The 23,644-nt window shown below is 40.6% G+C and overlaps 1 protein-coding gene across 1 annotated transcript in view; it reads right to left on the bottom strand.

Moving 5' to 3' along the window:
• SLC25A12 (solute carrier family 25 member 12) overlaps positions 1–23,644 on the bottom strand; it is a 61,454-nt gene that overhangs the window by 26,339 nt on the left and 11,471 nt on the right. The window contains exons 3-9 of the mRNA XM_063116383.1: positions 20,555–20,697; positions 15,574–15,689; positions 7,459–7,598; positions 4,813–4,959; positions 3,479–3,617; positions 2,430–2,523; positions 1,836–1,920 (exon numbers count right to left, since the gene is read on the bottom strand). Of these exons, the coding sequence (XP_062972453.1) occupies positions 1,836–1,920; positions 2,430–2,523; positions 3,479–3,617; positions 4,813–4,959; positions 7,459–7,598; positions 15,574–15,689; positions 20,555–20,697 (864 nt within the window). The remainder of the gene's footprint in view (positions 1–1,835; positions 1,921–2,429; positions 2,524–3,478; positions 3,618–4,812; positions 4,960–7,458; positions 7,599–15,573; positions 15,690–20,554; positions 20,698–23,644) is intronic.

The following is a 23,644-nucleotide window of genomic DNA, read 5'->3' as shown; positions in this document are numbered from 1 at the left end:
CATCAAGTAATCAGAACTATGTTCCTCTTGAATATGGAAGTTTCATTTCCTGCTTTTTAAGCTACATTGTAGCCATCACCACATCTCATGGAAGTGAGTTCCAAAAGTTAATTACAGAAAAATAAGCCATCCCCACCCACCCGCATTCCCCATCACCATAACTGTGGCAATTTAGCACAACAAAGGAGTGGGGGGTGATCAGGATGTCTCTTTCCTTGCACCTCCACTCAGCTTCTAAGTCAAATGGTGGCCAGAGGAGCTGTTCCTGTGGTGGTATCACCCAACTAAAGCCCTATTCAGGCCTTCTCTTGGTAGGTGACTATAAGTTGTGAGAGCACTTTACCCCAGTCTCCTCCATGGTTGCACTCATTGCCCTCTACTCAAGGGGATGTCTTTGTGCAAAGAAGAGCCTTTAGTATCCACGGAGGCTCTCCACGAAATTGAGAACACTGAAACATCACCACAGATACAGGAGGTTCTCCCCTTTACACCCATGAGTAGAGGACAACGAACGCAACAATGGAGGGGGCGGGGTAGAGTGTTGAGTCAGGTCCAAATAATGTTAAATCTGTTACTGTTCCAAAGCACAGAAGATTCCAGGAAGTTCTGTGTTTCTCAGTAGGTGACAATCCACTAAAACTGCAAAACCAGTTTTCCCAGAGAAGTTACATTCACTTTAAAGCAGTATTTTCTAACAAAGTAAAAAAAAAAATTCTTTAAATGTTTCTTGTTGCTATGGGGACGTGGACTCAAAACAAACAGCATAAGCAAAATTCAATAAAGCAGTCTAGCCAAAGTGTCCTGGTCAATCTCCATAAGAGATAATTAGTCTAACAAATCTTTCATGTGCTGATTGTAAAAGTGTAACAAAGACAGAGTGGCATTATTGGGCGACAGAAAGAATATACTGAAATATTAGAGACAAGTTAATTTTGAAATGAGCTTTAACACAAAGCAATCCAGATAATGTATTCATTTGCAAATACTGAAATCCGCATACACAGACTCGTAAAATAATTGGATTAGACCATGTTTTTCTTCTGGAACAAATCAATATCTGGCAGTTTGATTATATGCTCCAAGTACCAAGATTTTTACTTTTAAAAGGATTAATTTTTTATTATTTTTTTTCTTTTTTTTCTTTCTTTTTTTTTACAGGTTATCAGTTTTAACACAGTTCTACGAACTTAACAATGAATACAAGCATCTGAAAACGCAACAGTCTCCAAGGTCAGAAGGAGAGCAACTTCCTTGGAAATGCTTGAGTGCAGCATAGAAGCATCCACAGCACCAGGGGGTTGCACAGCTATCACACCACAAGCTATTTTTAAAAGTCCCTAATTTAAAGGTTTGTTGGAAGCATTGTGAGAGCTACCAAAAGAGGCAGGGAGAACATGAATGGGGTGGGGGGCATCTTCATGACCACGGGAGGAAATGTTGTTGGTTGGCAGCGCACTGGCCATGATGTCATGCGCCACAAAAGACCTCACAATGCTCCCAATCCACAGGGAATTCCCTGTGAAGACAGCCCCCATATCAGAGGCTGTTCTGCTTATACCATCCAGTGCTTATGCCAATCAAGCAGCAGCAGCAGCAGTTTTAAAAGCTTTTTGGTAGTTTGGCAGGGGCTGTTTATGAGAGGGGGAGAAATCCCCCCCAAATTCAAACCAATGCACACTTGTGCCTTATGGACCAAGCAGTCATAAATGTGAATTACATGGAAATCTTTCAGTGGGGAAGATCATAAACGTTAATCTCAGAAATCCCGGGTTTCAGCATCCACCAAACGTTTTGCATGGATAGGTAGGTGTTTACATTTTCTCGAGGGCACCTACCTGCCTCTGAAGTTCTGCCAGGTTGTAAGGCAATGCTCCTTCCGCCAAGGGTGCTATTCTTTCAATGTCTGTCAATGTTAAGCGTCTGCATTAAAGGCCATGGGAAAGAAATAATTGTTAAATGGAATAGCAAGCAATACCCACCATGTCCTCCTCCCTGCACATAGAAAAACACGCACCCAGGGGGATAGAGTTTCTAGCTAAAACTTCTCCCCGATGTGTTATCTTTGCATTTAGAGGGAGTTCACAATTCACAGAGCCGGTTCACACAATTGCTGGCTGGACAAAACCGCCACCCAAGGCAGAACTTTGGAACTTCAGTGTCCCTCTCCTCCATGTGTACGATGTAAGGCATGACTTACAATATGTCTCCATCCCCCATAATCCTTCCCCTTCCAAAGCCAGTGAAGGACCTGTGAAATCACCTTGTCCCATGTTATATTGTCATGCGTACCAAGTGGCATGTGCCATCTCCAATACCTCACTATGCATACAAAATTTCTATCCCACAGCCATCAGTACTTTTTTTAAAATCCACTTAAGGAGAACTATTGGCAAATGATAATATAGAAGTCTTTAAAAGATTAGGATTACCCTGTAGCATTATACAAGTCAGACAGTTGGTAGAGAATATCAATTTCCAAAGGTGTAATTTGTCCAAATTTGATCGCAGACTGAGAGAACTCCTCTGTTTCAAGAAAATGGACAAAAAAAGAACTGGTGATAAGTTTCTAAATTTTAAATAAACAATTTATACTATTTGGCAAAGTCCTAAGCCCTGAATAAAATGAGCACCAACAAGAATCCAAATTATTATAGAATAACAGTTAGAAGCACAGAACTGAACCAACTCTGTAATTTATTCAGAAGAACAAAAGCAAATTCTTTAAAATGAGAGAAGTTGAGGCCCAGTCACATTATTTTGTGTTGGACATCCTTCTTCTGACCACACATGGAAAGCAGCTCTTCCATAGGGAAAGAAAGGCCTTCTGCAAATGGTCAGGGGCAACATTTTTGTAGTGCTATTCTACAAGTTCCAGAACTGAACCAAGCCACTGAGAAAAGGAATGGAACCCTGACTCAAATTAGGCCTTACAGAAATACCCTAATACTGGAAAAGCAGACACTTGGATCTTTTATGAATCAATCTGCTAGCATATTTTTAAAATCCCTTATTTATGTCTACACATTTCTTTATTCTAAGAGTTCTGAGGTGCTTGCAAAGTTTTACCCATTCACTTCACTGGAGGGGATATAAAGGTGATGCCTGTGTGAGTCGGCCTCCAGCCCAGAAGTGAATGGGGGTTACATACTCACACAAGTGCTGTGTGATTGTAGATACATGAGAAGCAGCCTTATTCCAAGCCCAATGATTTGTCCATTCTAGGCCAATTGTGTCCACTCTGGGAGCAGCTCTCCAGGACCTCAAGTAGACAAGGGTCTTTCCCATCACCTATATACCTGATCCCTCTTACTGGAGATGCTAGGGATTCGTGTTTCCGCATGCACAAACCTTCCACCACTGAGCTCTGGTCCAACCTCAGAGACCATATGATGTCCTGGATCGGGACAGAGTCTTCAAATCTTTTTCCGTATATGATACCAAGGTTTGGACATTGCATTAATAGAATGCAATGTTTTACCTTTTGTAACTTCAACATCTTTTCTAGCACCGGCGATGAGGCTGTATATCTTTCGAACAAGCTCCATGTTGTTCAGCAAGGCATTAAAAGCATTGAAATAGGAAAAGCTGACTTGGTGTGAAATACTTCCACCTGCAGCCTAGAAAAAAAGAAAAACAAACAAACACAGTGTGATATATTTATAAAAGACATACAGCCTCGATTATTGGTTTCGAACCCTTCTGTAAGATTCAGTTCCTATAAAACTGGGATTGAGAGGCTTGACTATATCATACTGCAATATGCAGTAATTTATTAAATGGCCTATAGTGAGCGCCAAAAAACAGACAATAAGCTTGGATTAAAAAGATTTTTTTAGCATGGGAAAGATACATGACGAATAGAAATGTTAGATGACCCGAAAGATTGAATAATTCAGTTTGGATGAGGATTCCTACACCTGGTACCCTCGAGATGTGGACTGTAACTCCCAGCATTCCTGACCATCAGCTGATAGGACTTGGTCCAAAATATTTGGCTGGAAAGGCGGAACTAGAGTTATAAACCCTGATTCAGAGATACCAATGTGCCTCCACATGTTGTCAATCTCTCTGTCACACACAGAGTAGCGAGGTAATATATTTTAATGTGGAATCGGTGGTTTTTCAGATGTTGTTGGACTCAGGTTCCCATCAGCCCCAGCCAGCAAGGCCAGTGGTTAGGAGTGATGGTTGCTATAGTCCAAAGTCATCTGGATAGACAAAGGGTCCCCACTGCTGCTTCAATGCATTGGTTTCCAATTGGTGACTGAGGCCCAATATGGAGTCATGACCTGACTTAAAACAGGTCATAACAGCAGCACTACTCACCATACATATAGATCATAAAAAATATTAAGATGTGGGTCCCCAAAATGTGTTCTTGGGTTAAAGATGGGTGCTGGATCTGAAAAGAGTGAACACTATTGATTGATTTGATTTATACCATGCTTTTCTACCAAGGAAATGACACTGAAGGTGGCTACTGTCTTTAATGAACCAATTTCTGCTGGTCAAAGAATCAACAAGTGTTGAAGTCTCACGAGGCCCAAAAAGACAACAGTTCAACAAAATACAACATCTTAAATATGTTCCATCAGTGCTGGACGTCTGCAGATTCCTCATGTATCTCATTGCATTCATACCCTAATAGGTTCTCCTGAACAGAACCCCATTAGAAAAACACCTAGCAGGATCACAAAATCTTGTGTCAGCAATTGGCGACTTTGCATTCCCAAATATTTGAGAACTGGAACATAAACTCTCATTTGAACAGCAGCAATAAGCAACCTGAAACACAAGTTTCTTGATACTTACTGAGACTAGGTTTTCCTCCACAAAAGGAGTGAGCATGTGCGAACGAATAGTGGCCATGATATCACTGAAATCCAGGCCGGTAATCATGCCTGTTTTGTTTTTGTCTTTCAGTGCAAATGCTTGCCTTGCATGTTCTGACTGTAGCTCCTGAAATAATATTACAAGAGGTTATACATGTTGAAGTTACAAAAGGTAAAACATTGCATTCCATTGTAACAGGGATGGGGGAAGCGCCATCCCACAGGGGTTCCCATTCAGCTGAATGAGCCTTTGGCCCCTCCCCAAGCCCTGCCCCCTGGAGGTTACAGAGGGCTTGGGGAGTTATCTCGAAACAACAGGGCAGGCAAAGCTGCCCGAGGTATAGGGTGGATACTTGCTCCTCCAGCCCATCCTTTGGATGGGGCAGCTTCAGTCATTATGCGCTTTCCCCCAACGAGGACAACACAGGGCAGGCAAAGCACTTAGCCCACCATTCCCCCTCCCAATTAGGAGGATGCAGCCCAGGCAAAGCTACGCCGACGGAGGAGGTAGCTGGAATACTCCTCCGCCTGCCTCTGTGGTCAGAGCAGCTTCGCTGTGCACAAGCTTTCCCAAGCTGGGGAATTCCTGCACACAGCAAAATCACCTGCTCTCCACCTGGTGCTTGGGTTGGGGACCAGATAATGCCAGGGATGTGGCCATACTCCTGATGTCATCCAGCCTGCATAGGGCTGGGGGAACAGGGAAGTCATTCAGCACCCCTGGACACTACAACAATGTACAGAACCCCAGCAACTTCACCACCACTCCTTCACCAGCCATGGCTGCTCACAGATTTTTTTTTAAAAAAACACAGAGCAGAATTCAGTGTGGATCAGCATTTTGACTGGCATTATTGAAAAGCTACCGCTGCCAGTAGCCTGAAGAAAGTCAACCCATGTTGAGTTCTGTACATGGGGTTGTGCTACACACAACCATCTTTGTGCATGGTATGCCAATCAATACTGACCAGTTCAAAACTGCAGTGCCACAAATAGGTCCACAGATAATCTTTTTTTTAAAAAAAATATGAGAGCTTTTGCCCTTTCTTGTAGTAAAAGCTGGCTGTGGACATTCCCTAGTGAGGTCTCAGAAGCCAGTGGAGCAGCATAGAAGAATTTCCAGTGGCCAGGGAGTGTGGTTTCCATACCCTACGTAATCCTTGACCTTCCCCACAAAAGGTTAACTGAGACCTTAGCTACACCTAAGATTTATCCCGGGATCGTCCCGGGGTCATCCCTGTTCATGTAAATGACACACAGGGGATCCTGGGAAAAGCAGGGATGACCCCGGGACGATCCCGGGATGAACCTTAGGTCTGGCTAAGGCCTGAGTGTTGAATGTTAATAAATTATGCAAAAATAAGCAAGCGTGTGCAAATTTTCTGGATATATACAAACTGCAGAACTTTCTTGGCAGAGAATTTTGTCTAGGTGTTGTTGTTTTATACATATATAGAAAGAACATACTGAACAGTGAATCCAGACAGAGCAGCACAAGCCAAGATTTGACTTGAGTTGTGTTATAAATCAAGAGGTGATGTACGACATTACTTAAGGAGTGTCTTCTCTCCTTCTTTCATGCAGGCATGTGTTCTTGGATTGACAATATATACATGGCAAAGCAAGATTGTGAAAAGTAGTCATCACGAGAACAAATCAGCAGTCTACATGCAGCCTTGTTGATTTTCTCACATAGATCATGATGTACAAATCACTGCAAAGTGTTTAGGCTCAGGGTGACTGAAAACTACTTTATGCCTGCCACGATATTGTAGAATGGACAGAATAATCTGCAGAACAGTGTATATACACCAAGGCTCATGTTGTTTAAAGAGATTCACATTGTGAAGAAAGCCACAACTGTATTTTAATTAGCAAGTCCTTTAGCATAATGCAAATCCATTTATAGCCGAATCTATAGCATTAACACAGCACAAATAAAGTACTATAGTCATGCTCTGATGTTGCACACACATTTTATCTAATCATGTAACTTTAATGGACTATCAGTATACAAATGAACAATAAAAGATTAAAGCCTAAAAACATCAATAAAATACTTACAAATAAGTCTTAAAAGTAAAATTTTGCAAATGTAGTTTTTCAAGATCAACCTGATTCACTGCAAATTACTCAAGCAATAATATTCAAGTCAAACATTCCCAAGTTTGATTGTTGAAATCCACTTCATTCAATGAAAAATCCTGAATGCATTCCGACTTTCATCTTCCTCAGTGGCTATTTTACAAGCCACAATCTCCATCTCCATCTCCATATATATATATATATATATATATATATATATATATATATATACACACACACACACACACACACACACACACACACATATAAAGGGGTCATCCATTGCTTATTGATCAAGGGAAAAGCTTTCTGCTTGCATGAAGGTTCAAAATACTGTGTACAATATAGACTGTTTTTTATGGTATGTATTTGTTACATGTTACTTGTTGTTTGGTATTATCTAGTCATAAATAAATGTTTAAAACCAGAAATCATTGTGACTCTAGTACTGGGTCCTCAGGTTGTATCACTATTTTGCACAGTATTTGTTAAACATAGAAAGAACCAGTCATTCTGGTAGAGGAAAATATAAATCACTGACCTGCAAAAACTGAGTGAATTCCGAATATGTCAGATGTTTCTTTCTATTATGTCCAAAATGCAATCGAATAAATTCACAATCCCAATTAAAAGGGATATGATGGTGAATAATGGTCTGCCCAAATATTTCTTTTACATTTTCTATGAAAAGAAACAAATTATTTTAGTAAGAAAATAAAAGGTATGTCCTGCTTCTAATTATTCTAATAGAAAACAAAAGCGTACTTCAAGAACTGTTCAGAGAAAACTTTTTAGAAAGTTAGAGAGCTCTTTATTTTTTCCCCAAGATTGAAAACATAATTTATATAGAATAGATTATAATACTTCTTAATACTATGTAGATCCTCAGGATCCATGATTTTGCCTTATTCAGTTTTAATTAAGAAGCAATTTATTTCGTTCATTAGAAATACCTGGTGTTTTGCATGCTAATATAAAATCAGTGTTGTGTTCCTTGATTCTAAAACATGTCAAATTAAGACCTTATTGAAAGGCAATGAATACCTACATTTCTGCATACCACAATATTTCCCAGACTATGCACTGTGTGATTGAGACTTGATTATTACATTCACACTTGTGTGAATGCAACTATTAAAAACAGGTTTAAGAAACACCAACCAAATTGTGTCATTACCATCACAGAAAATATGTTAACTATATCAGGTCTCTGCCGAAAACACTACTCTGATAAAGAACTACAGAAAGTGTCTAATTATAGTAATGTTTAAAATGTTCTGAAGTATGCAGTATTAGGCCTGTTCAGATATTTCCTTACCAACAAGTATGAAATCCTTACTGGGTCTTTCATACTAAAACATCTAAATAGGTCCACCTTGTAAAACAAGGTCAAGTTTTTTTTAATCGTTCAGTCATCTACCTTCTGACATTTACATTTATTTATATTTATACCCCATTTCCTAGCTTTAAAAGGCATGCAAAACAGTCTTAATCATAGTTTTAGTGCTGGTTTTAATGCTTCTATGATATTGTTTCTGATACACTGTATACCACCTTCATAGTTTTTGCAGAAAAGCAACAATAAAAAAATACTAAAAATAAATAAGATAGAACTTCATGAATTCTCACTTCTATTCCAGGACATCATAAAGAATGTCAATATTCCAAAAAAAGAATCACACTCTCCACAGCTCATCTGAAATCATTCCAAGAAGAGACACAACTTCCTGAAAACCAGGCTCCAATATGATGCAACGTATTTTCATTACAAAATTAAATCTGGATGTGGCTTAATGGTCATAGAATTTTCAGAAAGATCTCAAGGAACTGTAGTCTTTGTGAGAACTCTGGGAATTGTTAAAGTTCCTGAGCCCCTTCATGGAACGGTAATTCTCATACTTCCTTAGAAACCAATTCTGTTAAACAGGTGTGAAATTATTCCATTGTATTTCATTTTAGACATTTATATAACCATTTGAGGATAAGAACCCTCTCAAGGCAGCTTCCAAAATAAAATACAAAGAACAATATTTATTTATTTATTTATTTTATATCTCGCCTCTCCACCAAAAATAGTGCTCAAGGCAAGCTAACAATAGTAAAATCAAAATCAAAAACAAAGTCTTAATTAAAACACAACCCATTAAAACACAATTCAAAACACACACGTAAAAAGAGATAGTATCCGATCAAGTATAAAAACCCTTCAGCAACAGACCATGCCAAAGGCCTGCCTGAATAAAAAATGTCTTTGCCTGCTAGTGGAAGGATAACAGAGAGAGGGACCATCCTCTCCTGGCAGGGCATTCCAAAGCTTGGGAGCAACCACTGAGAAGTCCCTCTCTCATGTTGCCACCAAATGTGCCTCTGATGACAGTGGAACTTTATGCATTTTTAAAAGAGAGAGAGAGATGTGCTTAGAAATACCCTGTTCCGTAATTCTAAGCAACAATATATTTTTTTCATTTGGGTCCAGTTGGTGGATCTTGAAGTTCCATCAAAAAACAAAGCAGATCCTGAAAATCTGAACTCTGCCCATTCCTTCAATGGGGTGTATTAACTGGCCCACATGTCTTCCTAGTATAACTACACAAATAGTACCTAAAGCCTCTATCCTATCTATTGTTCCAAACATACACACATGCATGTGCATCCATTTTTCCAAAACAGGGATCTGATTCAGAGTTCAGGCAAAAGTGTTTCAAGATACCTTTTTCTTTGCAGTGCTTCCCTTGAGAATTCTTTCCCCACTGCATTACAACAGTCGCCAACCCTGAAGGTGTTTCAGCGCTTCTTAAACTCAAAATTGTTTAACCAAGTATTTCCTGATTTTAATGCCAGTTTTACTATGGATTTTAATTTTAACTGTTGCTTTAATGGATTTTGCACACCACCCTGGAATTTATTAATGAAGGATGGTATATAAGTATTTTAAATAAACAAATAATAAATAAGGAAGCAAGAAGTTCAGACTCCTTAAATGTGTGAAATGGGTTATGTCAAAATACTTCCATGGACTATCTTCAGATTTGACTATATGCTTTATTTCACAATCTGTTTCCTCTGGAATAACTTATTTGGAAAACGTTTTCTTTTTATAAAACACCAGATGAAAACTTGTGCAGGGATCACCTTTCACATTTTAATTTATTTATCTCGCTCTCCAATACCGTGTGTGTGTGTGTGTGTGTGTGTGTGTGAGAGAGAGAGAGAGAGATGCATAAACACATGGTATTTTTCTGCTTCTGCCTAGTAATCATCCTAAACTCTTTCATTCCCTTTTATGAAATAATAAACAGTTTTGCATGTTAGAGTAAGAAAGGCGGGCTCTTTTAATAGGTTGTAATCCAGAGGGCCCCAATCTAATTCCACAATCCACTTCGAATCTGAATTGTTTACTGGATGACAAGGCAAGTCAGCAGTTGACAACAACAGCAGTTGACAACAGAGAGTAAAAGTCAAGGACCTTGGTGAAATGAGAGGTTCACAACTCACCTCTCATAGAAACTATAGCAGAGCTATTTTCCCTGGTATACAGAGGAGAATCGATTGCACTGGCTCCTGGAGCAAATTGGTGAATAATCCAAGAAAGTATGAAATAGCACAGTTAAACAAAATGGAATTCCTCATCTGAATGGCCAGATGTTGCTTTGTGATCAGCGCGCTAAATCTTTAAAACCCAAAAGGAAGAAGCTGATTCTATACATGTTTACTTGGTGAAAGTAAGACCCTCCCCCTTGGGTAAGAATCCTTCGGAGCTTATTCCTAAGAAAGTGTGTGGGGTTGCAGCCGTCAGGACCCAACTAGTACTACAATTTGATGCCTACTCAGAAGAGGAAGCCCTTACCAAAAAACCTCCTCCTAAAATTGGTGCAAAATGCTCCTTAAAAAGTCAGCTAATACAGAAAGCAAGTGGCTACACTCCCTAGCATAAACTGCAGATACTTTACTGATTTTTTTAATGAATAATATTAATATTTAATAACGTTATTGGCTCATCAAATCTAGCCACATTCAATATTTGTCATCATCATATCAGGCTAGAAAACACTTATAATTCTGAAGTCTTTCCATGATTCAGTAACACTAGTGGAATACCACCCACCTAGCTACATTCTGTCCAAGGGTAAAGACATCTGGGAGCTAGTTTTGATGTTAACACTGCCCTGCATAGAGAGCAAGCTTAAAAAGAAAAACATTAAACCGGAGACAAGAAACTCCGTAATGTCAGAATAGTCAGAGATAAGTCTGACATACTGAACTTGCAGTCCTGCTTTTAAAACTCTGTAAGTTCAAGAGGTCACTCTTATGTCTTCTGCCATTTTTTATCAATCGCCCTTCTTGCAGCTTAAAGAAACATTTAGAAAACAGTAGTTTATGAAACAGTTCCAAAAGGAAATTACAGTTTTTCCTTGCACAGGCACAACTCAGTGTGATCAGCAGTGTTGGGGGGGGGGGGGAGTGGGGAAGCACACCTCCAGGACTTTGTTTTGGAGCAGGAGTGATGATGTCATCTGGTCAAGCTAATGGAGGACTTCTTTGCTCTGGCAAGTGAATGAGGGAATAATGAGGCTTTCACATTTTACTGTTTGTGACAAATTAGCATTGAGATCAAAGAAAATAATGAAGCAGGGGTAGAATCCTTTTTATTATTATTCTGTTTTTATTGCTTTTTTTCTGTAGTTGTGTTTTTATTGTATTCTAATGTGTTTTATTATTTTTATCTATGTTAAATTGATTTTGTAAGCCATCTTGAGTGCCATTTTTTGGAAGAAAGGAAGGATATAAAGCAAATCAGTAAAGTAATCAATCAATCAATCCTTGCGTTTTCTTTCTTTGCGTTTCCCTACTTCACATTAGCAGTTTAAATGGTAACTCTTCTTTGCAAAATAGTTTGCATTTCTAATTAACAGCTAAGCTCCATGTATTTTGCAAGTTGAACCTGTGCAGCCCCAAAAAAGCGTCACTGAGTTCAAGAGAGTTTACTGCCAAATAACTATGCATAGGATTGCAGTCAGGCGGATCCTAATAAATTGTATGTCATGCTATGTACTATTGCTCTTTCATGTGCTCTTTACACATACAGTCACGATAAACTCCTGTACCTCAACATTTACCACAACACCACTGATGGCCAGTTCAGACAACGCCCTAAGCCATGGGTAAGTCACTAACCCTTTTGCAGCAAATAGTGGGTGTGTTTAAAGCGTGGTTATGTAGCCACCATGGTTAGGCATGGGTTACAGAACAGCTAAGCTATAATGTTTAGCTCAAAATGCTTAACCACCATGGCTTAGCGTGTTGTCTGAACAGGGTCTATGTGTGTTGTATGCCAGCTAGTGTTGTGTGGTAGGATCAAGTAGTAGAGAGATCTCATTTAAATGAGATCTGGGAGATCTCATTTAAATTCCCACTCAGTGATGGAGCTCATTGAGTGTCCATAAGCAATTCGTCAACCGCAGGGTGGTTGTGAACATTAAAAATTGGATAGCCTCATGTATGTCAACCTGAGTTTCTTGGAGAAAGAGGTAAGATAGTTCTGTGAAACTGTGACAGTTCGTACATAATCCAACATTTTCTGAAACAGAAAAACAACTTGCAAAACATAGAGTTCTTACACTACCACTTGCTTAAATTTATGTTTTCAAACTTATAAACTTAAAAACATTTTCCAGCTTTAAAAAATTTGCTTTGGGTTGCATCTGGAGTTCCCCTTCCACACAATGAAGGACTACTTCCGTTCCAAGAGGGGCTGAGATGCAGCAGAGGCTTCCGATGGATGATTTGGGGCGATGGGGCGATGACGACAACCGTTTCCACTTATTCCCCTGTCGTTCTGTAGCTTTCAGCAACACCTCCCACACTGTTCTGGAGGATCCCTGAACCTTCCAGAACAGCTTTTCCAGGGACACAGACAGCTGCGGAGGGGGTGGGGGAGGAAATGACCTCACACACACACACACAAATCACACACACACCTCCATTGGTAGTGTCTCCTGAATGGAGTTCCACTCATAAGAACTCTGCTTCTATGCCATTATTTATAAGTTGGTTGTATGTTGCTGTTCTGACTGAAAACTGTGACTCGGGTGCTTAAAATAAGTTTTTGTTTTATTTTGAATGAACTAACTTTCTCTAGGCCTGAGCCAAAAGGTAGAAGGCACATTTTGTGAACATTTCAGACAGACATGAAAATAGCCCTGTGGTGATTTTTTTTTGGGGGGGGGACAGGGGGCGACAATGTTCATAGCATGATTCCTTCCCTTCACTTTGCTAAACAAGAGAATGGGGCATCCTCCTAGCTAGGTTCACAGTTAGGCTGGAAAGAGCCCCGGGTTGAACAGATGACACCGAGAATCCAGAGGTGAGTGAATCAAGTGACTTCTATTGGCCATGCACATTGGATGATCCTTTCTGCTGGATTCTCCTTTGAGTCCTCCAGAGGGTAAGAGGGCATATATTTTTAGAATGCTTTTAGGATGTTTTTAAACAGTGTGTACCATGTTTTTAATCAGTATTTTATGTGTTTTATGCTTGCTGTTGTTCATCGCCTCGATCCAATCGTAGAGGCGCTTAAGAAATAAATTATTATTGATGATGATGATGATGATGATGATGATGATGATGATGATGATATGGTGATTGAGGTTCCCTTTATGTTCTTTTATAGGAGGGAATTCCATTTAGGACTCTCTTTTGCCTGCCTGGAAGCTGGCTAACTATCAATGGTGCAAGGTCAGTCACCACTAGAAGGAAACCTTCTGCATCTCAGCACACCAAGTGCTCCCCTCACACACACATAGCCCTTTGACCGCCATCCCACCGCTCTTGGTCACTCTGGCCCTACCCCTTGCTGAGGTTCACTGGACTCACTTACCAGTTTAAGATTAGCTCACCAACACCTCTGGATGAGAAAATTTTGGGGTGCTGTCAGCCAGGATTGAGGTAGGTGCATATTTTGTGAATGCTGGAATTGGCAAATGGCCCAGCCACTCTTGGCTACAGGAAGGTTTGCACTCTACTTCCTTTGAACTGTCAGTTAGAAAGTTCTGATGATACACACAGCAATCCATCACCTATTTTGGCAAGATGCTTGCAAACTGATTGGAAGTGGGGAGGATCAAGCTGTGGATTTTGTTGTTTATTCGTTCCGTCACTTCCGACTCTTCGTGACTTCATGGACCAGCCCACGCCAGAGCTTTCTGTCGGCTGTCGCCACCCCCAGCTTCCCCAAGGTCAAGTCTGTCACCTCCAGAATATCATCCATCCATCTTGCCCTTGGTCGGCCCCTCTTCCTTTTGCCTTCCACTTTCCCTAGCATCAGCCTCTTCTCCAGAGTATCCTGTCTTCTCATTATGTGGCCAAAAGCTGTAGATTACCGCCTTTAAAATGGCTGCAAATTGACCATTTAATGGAGGCAACCAGCAGCATGACAAACATGCAGCTCAATCCTTCCCTTTCTCTATTAAGTTTGCAAATACTTTGCCTGCTTAATGGAGAGCCAAAGGATTCCTGATGGGCTAGGATTACCTGAGACCAAGAAACACTACACTCATTCTAACTCAGCTACATTTATCCTCAGAGAAGTCACCATACTTGCAATGTGGTCCCTGATTGGCTTGCATCAAAGCAGCAGCAATCGTCCAGGGAAACAATATTTGTGATCAAAAAGTGGTAGTATATTTCCCCCTTGGAATCAATTCAGTTTAACCACAAGCTATAACAGAAGGAAACACCATTCACCTAGAAAACGTGCGCAGGAAAACATTCAGCACAATGATGCTTGCCTTGCAAAGAATTTTAGCTAGACTGGCCCTGAACAAACAAGTTTCGCACCAGTTATTTTAGGAATGTCTAGGCATCAACTGCAGAATGAGCCACAATAATCACATTGTGGCTCAGTTCAGAAAACACATTTCTCAACTTGGTTTTAGAACTCCACGGTGGAGTTTTTACACCACCATTGAGAAATGTGTTGTCTGGCAGGAAAACTTCACGCAATAGTGGATTTTTTTTGGAAAACACTCCACAGAGAATATCCACACTGTGCAGAGGAGAGTTCCTGCACAACTGTTGTGTTGCATGTTGTATGGAGGGCTCCGTGGAGTTTTCTGTTGTATTGAGTTGACTTTTCCCACTGGCTACAGTAGTTCTCTGGCAAGAGCGGTGAAAGGAGGGAATGCTGCTCTAGGAGAGGCGCCAGGATTGTTTTTTTCACAGCAATGGCTGATGGGATACCATTGAGAGAACTGGGGGAGGAGGGAGGGCAGAGGAACTTTGAGGATTTTACTTAACTCCATGGTAGCCCACAGTCACACAACAGTGGAATTAGAACACATTGTGTGGGAAGTACCCCCTAAAAAATCCACCATCGAGTAGAGTTTTCACACTGCGTTGACTAATGTGTTGTCTGAACTGAGCCTGTGAGATTGCATAAGGTGTGTGTGTGTGCGTGTGCAGCAGCCACCCAAATCTTTAAAGAAAAGGAAATAACATGCAAGTGTAAACTATTACGATCTATAAAGAAATACACAATTTGTCCTGAAATACTTATTGTGAGGTAGGTTTCTGAGAAACAAGTCAGAAACTATCCTCCCCATCTTTCCCCATTGCTAAAGAAGAAGCATCTTTAGCAGTATATAAGCAGTGCTCTTACCAAAGGTCACTTCACCGTTGCCACTCTTGTCAAACAATTGAAAAGCAACAATGAACATTGCATCTGGTGTACATAAAACTGACTCGAATGCCAAAAACTCTTGATAGGAGATCAACCTACAAATTAGAGAGCACAAATTTCAATTTGGGGTGGGGGTAGTATGGGAAGAGACAAATAAAATAAAACTCTGTGAAAAGTCAGATGGTCCATCTTGCATGTGCACTACAAAGATGGAAGTAAATTTCAGCAGTATTCACAGCACTGCTCCATTACTACACATAATGTCCCAAGATCATCAGCAAAAGTAATTTCAAACGATTATGTTCTTTCAGTAACATGCAATAACAGATAGGAAATGATGCAGCAAAAATAACAAAGTAGGAATTCCACACAAAACAATACTAGGATTGCTTGAATGAGTTTGGCCCTTTCCTTCTTCCTGTGGGTAAAGTGCAGATGGCATTATTGGCATTAAGAGGGTTAACAATGCGATCCTATACATGTTTATTCAGAAATAAGATCCACTGAGTTATAGGATTGCAGCCTGAGAAAGCTTTCTTGAAAAAACTCAACGGACAGGTTCACATACTAATGGCAAATCATTATTTTTCTGCTTGTACAGTAAATTTACTCTGTCATACCTGGAGGAAATATTGGGGCAGGGTGAGGGTGTCTCCTGCTCCTCATCAGCATTTAACATAGCTCGCTTGCACTAGACATTACATGCATCTGTTTGGATTCTGCTATAAGAACATTATAATCTAGATAATGAAGTATACTCTCTGAGAAGTCTTGACAGGGAATGTGGGAAATTAACAGTGCTGTTCTATGCATATCTACTCCTAGTAAAGTGTGCATAGGATGGCGGCCAAACTTAATTATTCCAGTACAGAGATTGACTAGGTGACTTCCTGGTTCTCTCCTGCTTGACAATATTTTGATTTCATTTAATTTTTTCCTAGATATTTAAAAGGACTATCAACATAAACATTTTTTAAAAAATTACCAAAAATATTTTTCATGGCTTTGAGTTATTTATTTTCTAAATTTGCATTCCAACTTATTGCAAAAGCCTCAAGGCACCTAATGACAGTAGGGATCAAGACCAAAGATAAAAACTCTTAAGAAGCCGCACTAAGGTGTGTATCCAATTTCCCCTCTTTCCCGCACAACAGTGAGGGGCACAAGTCCCCCTACATCCCTGAAGCCCCCTTCGGAGCAGGATTTGGGGATGGCACAGGGCTGCAGCAAGGAGGGGAGGAGTGGAAAGTACAGTGATATTAGATTTTGCCCTGAAAGAGCAAATAAAAACTAGGATAAAAGCAGACGAGAAGATCAATACTAACTTCAGAGGGAACAGCCAAAACCAGAAAACCAACCAAACATTTGTAAAGGAACACTGATAATTTTCTAGATTAGGAATAAGTCAGGGGGTTGGATTCGATGACCTTATAGGCCCCTTCCAACTCTACTCTTTCTCAATCCAAAGGGAGGGACAGGTAAGAAATAAATATATTATTATTATTATTCTATGATTCAATGACAGCCACTGATCAAAAGGAACACAAAAACATATCCAAAACAGTGTGCAAAAATCCCAAACTTCTGTATTTTAAGTCACACACAGAAACGATTTACACACTGCCCTGCAATTCGTTGAACGCCTACAGTAAGTAAGTAATAAAGCTTTATTGTTTCAACCTATGGTTACAACAAGCATAATAAAAAAAACAATACTAAAACAAATCATACATACAAGGTCAGAAATTTTGCTCTGTACATTTGAGCTGTAAGAGCGAAGTTGGCCAACGCCAATATGACAGTCTTGTTGTTGCATGTAAACAGAATGTGAATTCTTTCTGAATCAGACCAGCTGGACTTATTCACACACACAAAAAAAGATTTATTTAGAACGAATTTCAGAATAGATAGGGCATTAGAACAAACAGTGAGGCACCTACATTTGCATCTCCCTCCACCTGCCTCATGGTGCTTCCAGGTGGAGGGCTCCTCTCCTCGTGCTAACAACCAAAAGACATTGCGCAGCTATTCTGTCTTTTCTTTGTTAATGAATTTTTCTCAGGCGGAAGAAGCAGTGGGAAAGCAGGGGAGGGTTACAAATGGAAGATGACGTCTAGATCCCCGCCCCTACAGGTTCCTGTAAAGGAGAACATGCGATTGCATCATAAAAGCTACACCTGAGCATTGGAAGGCTCCGCCCCGCTCTGCCTGCACTGCTAGGAGGCACTGCGTTAGGAGAAAGCAGGGGAAGGAGAAAGCAGGGGAAGGAGAAAGCAGCATCCTCAAAACAGGCTATGGAGGACAAAGGAGCAGCTTATCCCCAACTTGTTCCCCCACATTCCTGAAGAGGAGGGGGGGAAGGAGCTGCAACATATAAGTTACCCTTAGGGCAGCAACACTTCCCTGTTTTGAAAGAAGCAGCTGCCCCAGCAAGCAAGGCCCTACTGCTAAGGAACTGCCCACAACCATCAGAGCAAGTTAATTATGGCTGCTTTGAATGTACCAGTTATTTATGATTTATGATAGGGCAACTGATTCTCCTTCTCCACATGGGGAAAGGCAAGGGGGAAAACTGGCCGTCAATGCCTCTCTCCCACACACCAGTGATCAGAAGAGGTGGAGAACTGGATTCTTTTTTCAAGATTCTATAAAAAGATGATGGGGGGCTCAAAGACATATGAACTTGCCCAACTGCTAGATGTTCCATGGAAGTGCCTCCTCTGCTACAGCTGGCCCTACCTTGAGATGTGAGGTGGGTGGCTAGCAGGAGCAGAACAGTCTGCACCATGGAACCCCCTCACTAGAACCGTTATCCAGGTAGGAGGATTCTTTGTAAAAAAAACAACCTCCAATCCCCTCCCTGCCCACAGAACCACCCCCCTTTCTATGCTCTCCAAGGCTTTCTCTTGCGGAAAGGCAGCTGGTGTGGCTCTCCCTCGGGTGGCTACTAGGGAGTGGGGGGAGAGGAGCTTGGACTTCTGGGGTGCTGTCTCCGACCTTGGATCCAGGAATCCAAACTATGCTATGTCCCCCTAGACCCTGTCTAGGGACTCAGGATTGCTCTCCCAAACGGAAAATAAAGTGTCAAGTAGTCCGGCATTATCATCTGAAATCATACATTCACATACTATCCTTAACCCAGCCTTCCCCAAACTAAGGCCCTCCAGATGTTGGTAGCAAGGCCAGTGGTCAGAAATTCTGGAAGTTGCAACCCAATCCATATGACAGGCTTGAGGTTGGGCAGAAGGATCTCAACCTTTCCTCTACTTAGACTCCCCAAGCCAATAAATAAACAAATGAATAAGTAGATGCTTCTTAAGGTTAAGAAAGCTAAAGCAAAAATGGGCAGCTGAACTGACAATATTCTCTCTCAGCTTGGTTTTGAGGACATACAGGCAGGGTGCAGCTATTGCACAGTCCCACCCATTGCTTTAAGGAAACAGGACAAAGCATAAGGCCTATGACGTTGTAACGTATTTCGCAGGAACAGCACACCACATAGGCACATATAGCTTTCACATTAGTGCTCCAGTCAAATTCAAGATGGGACAAAAGGGGATCTTACCACCTTGCTAGTTAGAGCAATAGTTAAGGTCGCTTCAGAGTTTAAAAGCCATGGCTCCAGGGAATCAAATGTCCAAGGAGAAATGTCATAATTTGCTTTTAGCAAAAGATCAGCAATATTCAAAACAATTAGAACTTTATTTAGAAACTGCACTTGGCAAACCTGTGGCTGAACCGGATTAAAAGAATACATACAAAAGTCATGCAGTAAGGGAAATAAAAGCATTTAACCTTAAAGGTTATATTAGCACACAAATAGGCCTAAAGAATGTAAGAGGCTTTTAATTTCACATGAATGAAATTTAGACATTTCCACCCTTCCTCTCCACCAAAAAAGTAACCTTTAATTGCCTCTCTACCACTGCTCTCTGACAGCATTAATGGCCTCTGCTCCCATCTATGCTTACTTATTGGCTACTGTCCAAAAACATCTGCACTTCACTGCTAAAATAAATTTGAAGATCCATATGGGAGGCGACATGCAGGGCTGCTCTGAAAATGTGTAGGTTAAAAGGCTACATCTGAGAAGAGTGGACACTCTGTAAATTATTTTCACAAAGCGTTTTAACAACAAAGTATATTGTCCATATGTAATGTTTTAAAAGGCAAATAGTTTTCTTGCTACATTTAGTGATTAGTGTCTCTCTCTCCTAATACATCACATTTTGAGGGCCTCCAGTAGTTTGATGCGCAAGAATCAGAGCACCCTCATGCTACAGAGATCACATGACTTCCTATCATTTCTCAAGCCTTGATTCTGAGATACCCAGAGACTCTTCAACTAGGAACCAGCTATAAATGAGAAAGAGAACTTCTCCACAGCAATTGTTAATGAATGGGTGAACTTACTACATCTAGCAGTAGCCAACCTGGTGCCCTCCAGATGCTTTGGAGTACAACTCCCATAATCCCTGACCATTGGCCATGCTGGCTAGAGCTTATCGGAGCTGCAGCCCAAAACATCTGGAGGGCACCAGGTTGCCTACACTGAGATTCAACTTCCAACAGAGGGCTGCATGTCAAATCCCCCATCCTACATCTTAGACTACCAAAAAGTGCTTTTGACTACCCTACATTTTTCTTAATGTTATAGATTACTCAGAAAAAAAAGATAAATTTACATAATTCACTTGAAGACTAATGAAAAAATCCAAAGATGCTGCTTGTGAGAATGCAGTTTTAATCCATGGATACAGATGGCACCCTCTTTATCATTTTTGCCAAAGTAGTTCTGTCAGCTGAAAAGCTAAGTTGCTTTTAAAAACCAACAGCAGCATTGCAAGCTATTGTGGCATAAACGCTAAAAGAAAGTTACATCTGTATGTGATTCTCACCTTTGGATTATATCTTTAATGACATAATTTCCAATCAAAGGTTACAATGAAGTGATCCTCACCCATCCTTTGTCTGATCTGCCACTCCTGCCAACAGTTGCACCGTTTTAGGATTATAATGAGGTTCTGTATACAGTCCTAGGTATCGCTGCACAAAATCTCCTGGTGTCATGTAATGTTCTCCATCTTGTTGGACGGTGGCATACTGGAGTAAAGAAAAAAGAAAGCCAGCTATGATTGCATAAATGGTCAGCATTTGTTTTAGAGCAGTCAATAGTCCAATACCAACTCCAGAAATTAATCGAACCTGTCTAGCCTCCAACCAGGCTTGCGTATATGTGCAAAGTGCTTCCACACAAATTTTAACCCCTCATTTACACATACGGTGAAATCCAGCATTGCATGAGCCTTCTCTCTGCAGCCTCCTGTATTCTTAGAAAAGCTCCAGTAGAACGTCAGGGGGGCGGGGGCTACCAAATAATGTGGGATATGTTTTATGCGGATGCAGTGAGAAGGGGATATCACCCCAAATCAAGTGGAGTAGTCTTGCACAGCTTGCGCAGATCTCCTGATTTCAGAAGGGAACGATCCCTTTGTGAGCTGCCTTCCACTTGCACGATATTACATTTCACCTATTAACAACCACGACAGACAGGGCTACAACTGTAAATTGCTTTATATGTAAGACACACAGCATAACACATGTCTGTAACTAGAGGGGAAGGATCGAGGGAAAGGAACCATGAGAAACTGAGATTTTTCCATCTCTCCCCACCAAGAACTCTTCAATACTTTCAACAGAAAAATTGGAACACTGAAAGAAAAGGGGGGGGAACCTCCTATGAAATATTCTGTTTTGCAATGAGTGTGATGCTTAAGACAAGGTTTTACTCACTCAAGATGTGGGGGGCATGCACCATGGTTTCAACATTATATCTTTAAGTCACATAAACTAAAATAAATATAAAGAAAGTATGTAAGGTTGCCACCAAGATCAAATTCAGAGGTGATTCATTCACTTAAGTGACCTTGAATTAGTGTTGTTGTTTTTTCAAACCACTGCTGGTTGGTATGTTGCATTACCTTTGTTTCATTAGTTCCAGGTTAGTAGCTTCTACTTAAAAGCTACTAAAGCATTTAATAAGTAACCTTGCTCTCAACCTTTCTGAAAAGTAATGCATAATTTAAAACTGTGCAGGCTGCTATACCAACAGAAGTTGGTCATAAAAATATATTGGTGGGTCTTGATCCAGACCAAATTGCTCCCACTGGCTGGGAATTACTTTCGACTAGCAGCAGTTCTTCATGGTATCAGGTAGAATCAGTCCCTCAGTCCTGTATCTTGAGATCTTATTAACTGAAAATACCAAGGACTGAATCTGGGACCTTCTTGTATGCAAAGCTTGTAACTCAGCAGTTTATTGCAAAGTATTTCATTTTTAGGTACCAGCTGCATATTGCAAGTGGAAGTTCCATGCATCTGAGAAGCTGCATATCGCTCTGGAGACCCACTCTCAAACAGCCCAGATGGAGTAAATGAATCCCACTGGGGTCAACAAAATTAACCATGAATATATTTATATACTTTGCATCTTTATGGTAAAAGACTGGTTAAACTTGGGATATTCAAACCATCTTCTCAATGGCTTGGATCTTAAGTAGTGCAAACAGAAGGATGTTTGTGCAAAGAAATTTTGCCTTCATGGTCCACTCTCAGAAGACACGTCCTCATACATGGAGGTTATTCCCTCTCCCTATCAGCCCCCTCCCCACACTGAATCCCCATGCTATCTCTGCCAACCTTCCAGCAAGGCTTTTCAGGGGGCTGAAGGGGGAGAAGGGAACCAGAAATCCCTCTTCTGCAAGCTTCCCCCTGCTCATGCACCCCAGTGCAAGCTCTGCCTGTGGTGGGAAGCATTGCTTATGGAATTGTGGATATCCCCTATCAAATACAGCACAAGCACGTGGCAAACTTTATTCTCACAATGACCTTGGGATGAATGAGAAAACTTGTTATTTCAGACCGGTTGTGTTGATTTGATCCCTCCATACCCTGTGCAACAAATATTATTTCTAAAGATATGTTAGATGATGAACATCCAAAATTTGAATATATGATTCAACTTTATACAGAGTTAGACCATTGGTCCCATCAAACCCAATACCGACTGACTGGAACTAGCTCGCCAGGATTTCAGGCAAGAGTCTTTGGCTCAGTTCAGACAACACATTTCTCAACAGTGGTTTTAGATGTGTTGTCTGAACTGAGCCTTTATCAGCCCCACATGGAGATGTCAGGGAGTCACCCATTTGAGACCATCTGCATGCAAAACCGGTGCTCTACCACTGAGCTATAGGTCCACAAGTCTGATGGGACTCTCACTTTACATAAATTTATTCATAAATAGTCCTATTGATCTCTATCTGGGCTATGTAAGAAAGTGCCTTCCAGGTAGGGTAGATCAATTTAAATCAAAGTGATTTGAATCACTGATTGAAACCTTAATTTAAATTACCACCAATTGTTATTTACCTGTTTCTTAAACAGTACAAAGCTGATCATTAAAACATGTTAATTTACAACTCAATGCAGCCTTTAGATTAAGGAAGGTGTACTTTGTGTACTTTTTAAAAAACTTAAGTTGATTTTTATTTAGGGAATAATACATCTTACTCATTGTGTCAAGCTGCAGTTGCAGTTCCTTCAGAATGGTAAGAACTAAATCACATACACACTAAATAGATAATAGCACTTTCTTTCCAGTCTACTCCACTGTTCCTTTCTACTCTACTTCCAAGCATTGTCTCCCATATTGTCTCCCCTATGAGGGAAGGTTACATCCACTGGGATTGTTTAGCTTGGAAAAAAGGAGGCTAAGGGGAGAGATGATAGAGGTATACAAAAATATGCATGGTATGGAGAATGTGGATAGGGAGACATTTTTCTCCCTCTCTCAAAATACTAGAACCCAGGGTCATCCCATGAAGCTGGTTGGTGGGAGATTCAGGACAAATAAAAGGAAGTACTTCTTCACACAGCGCATAGTTAAATTATGGAACTCACTACCACAGGATGTAGTGATGGCCACCAATTTGGATGGCTTTAAAAGGGGGTTGGATGAATTCGTGGAGGCGAAGGCTATCAATGGCTA

Source organism: Elgaria multicarinata, chromosome 2 (assembly GCF_023053635.1).
Source record: "Elgaria multicarinata webbii isolate HBS135686 ecotype San Diego chromosome 2, rElgMul1.1.pri, whole genome shotgun sequence".
NCBI lineage: Eukaryota > Metazoa > Chordata > Lepidosauria > Squamata > Anguidae > Elgaria > Elgaria multicarinata.
The sequence above is the reverse complement of the archived record's forward strand: the minus strand, read 5'-3'. Positions and strand labels throughout refer to the sequence as shown.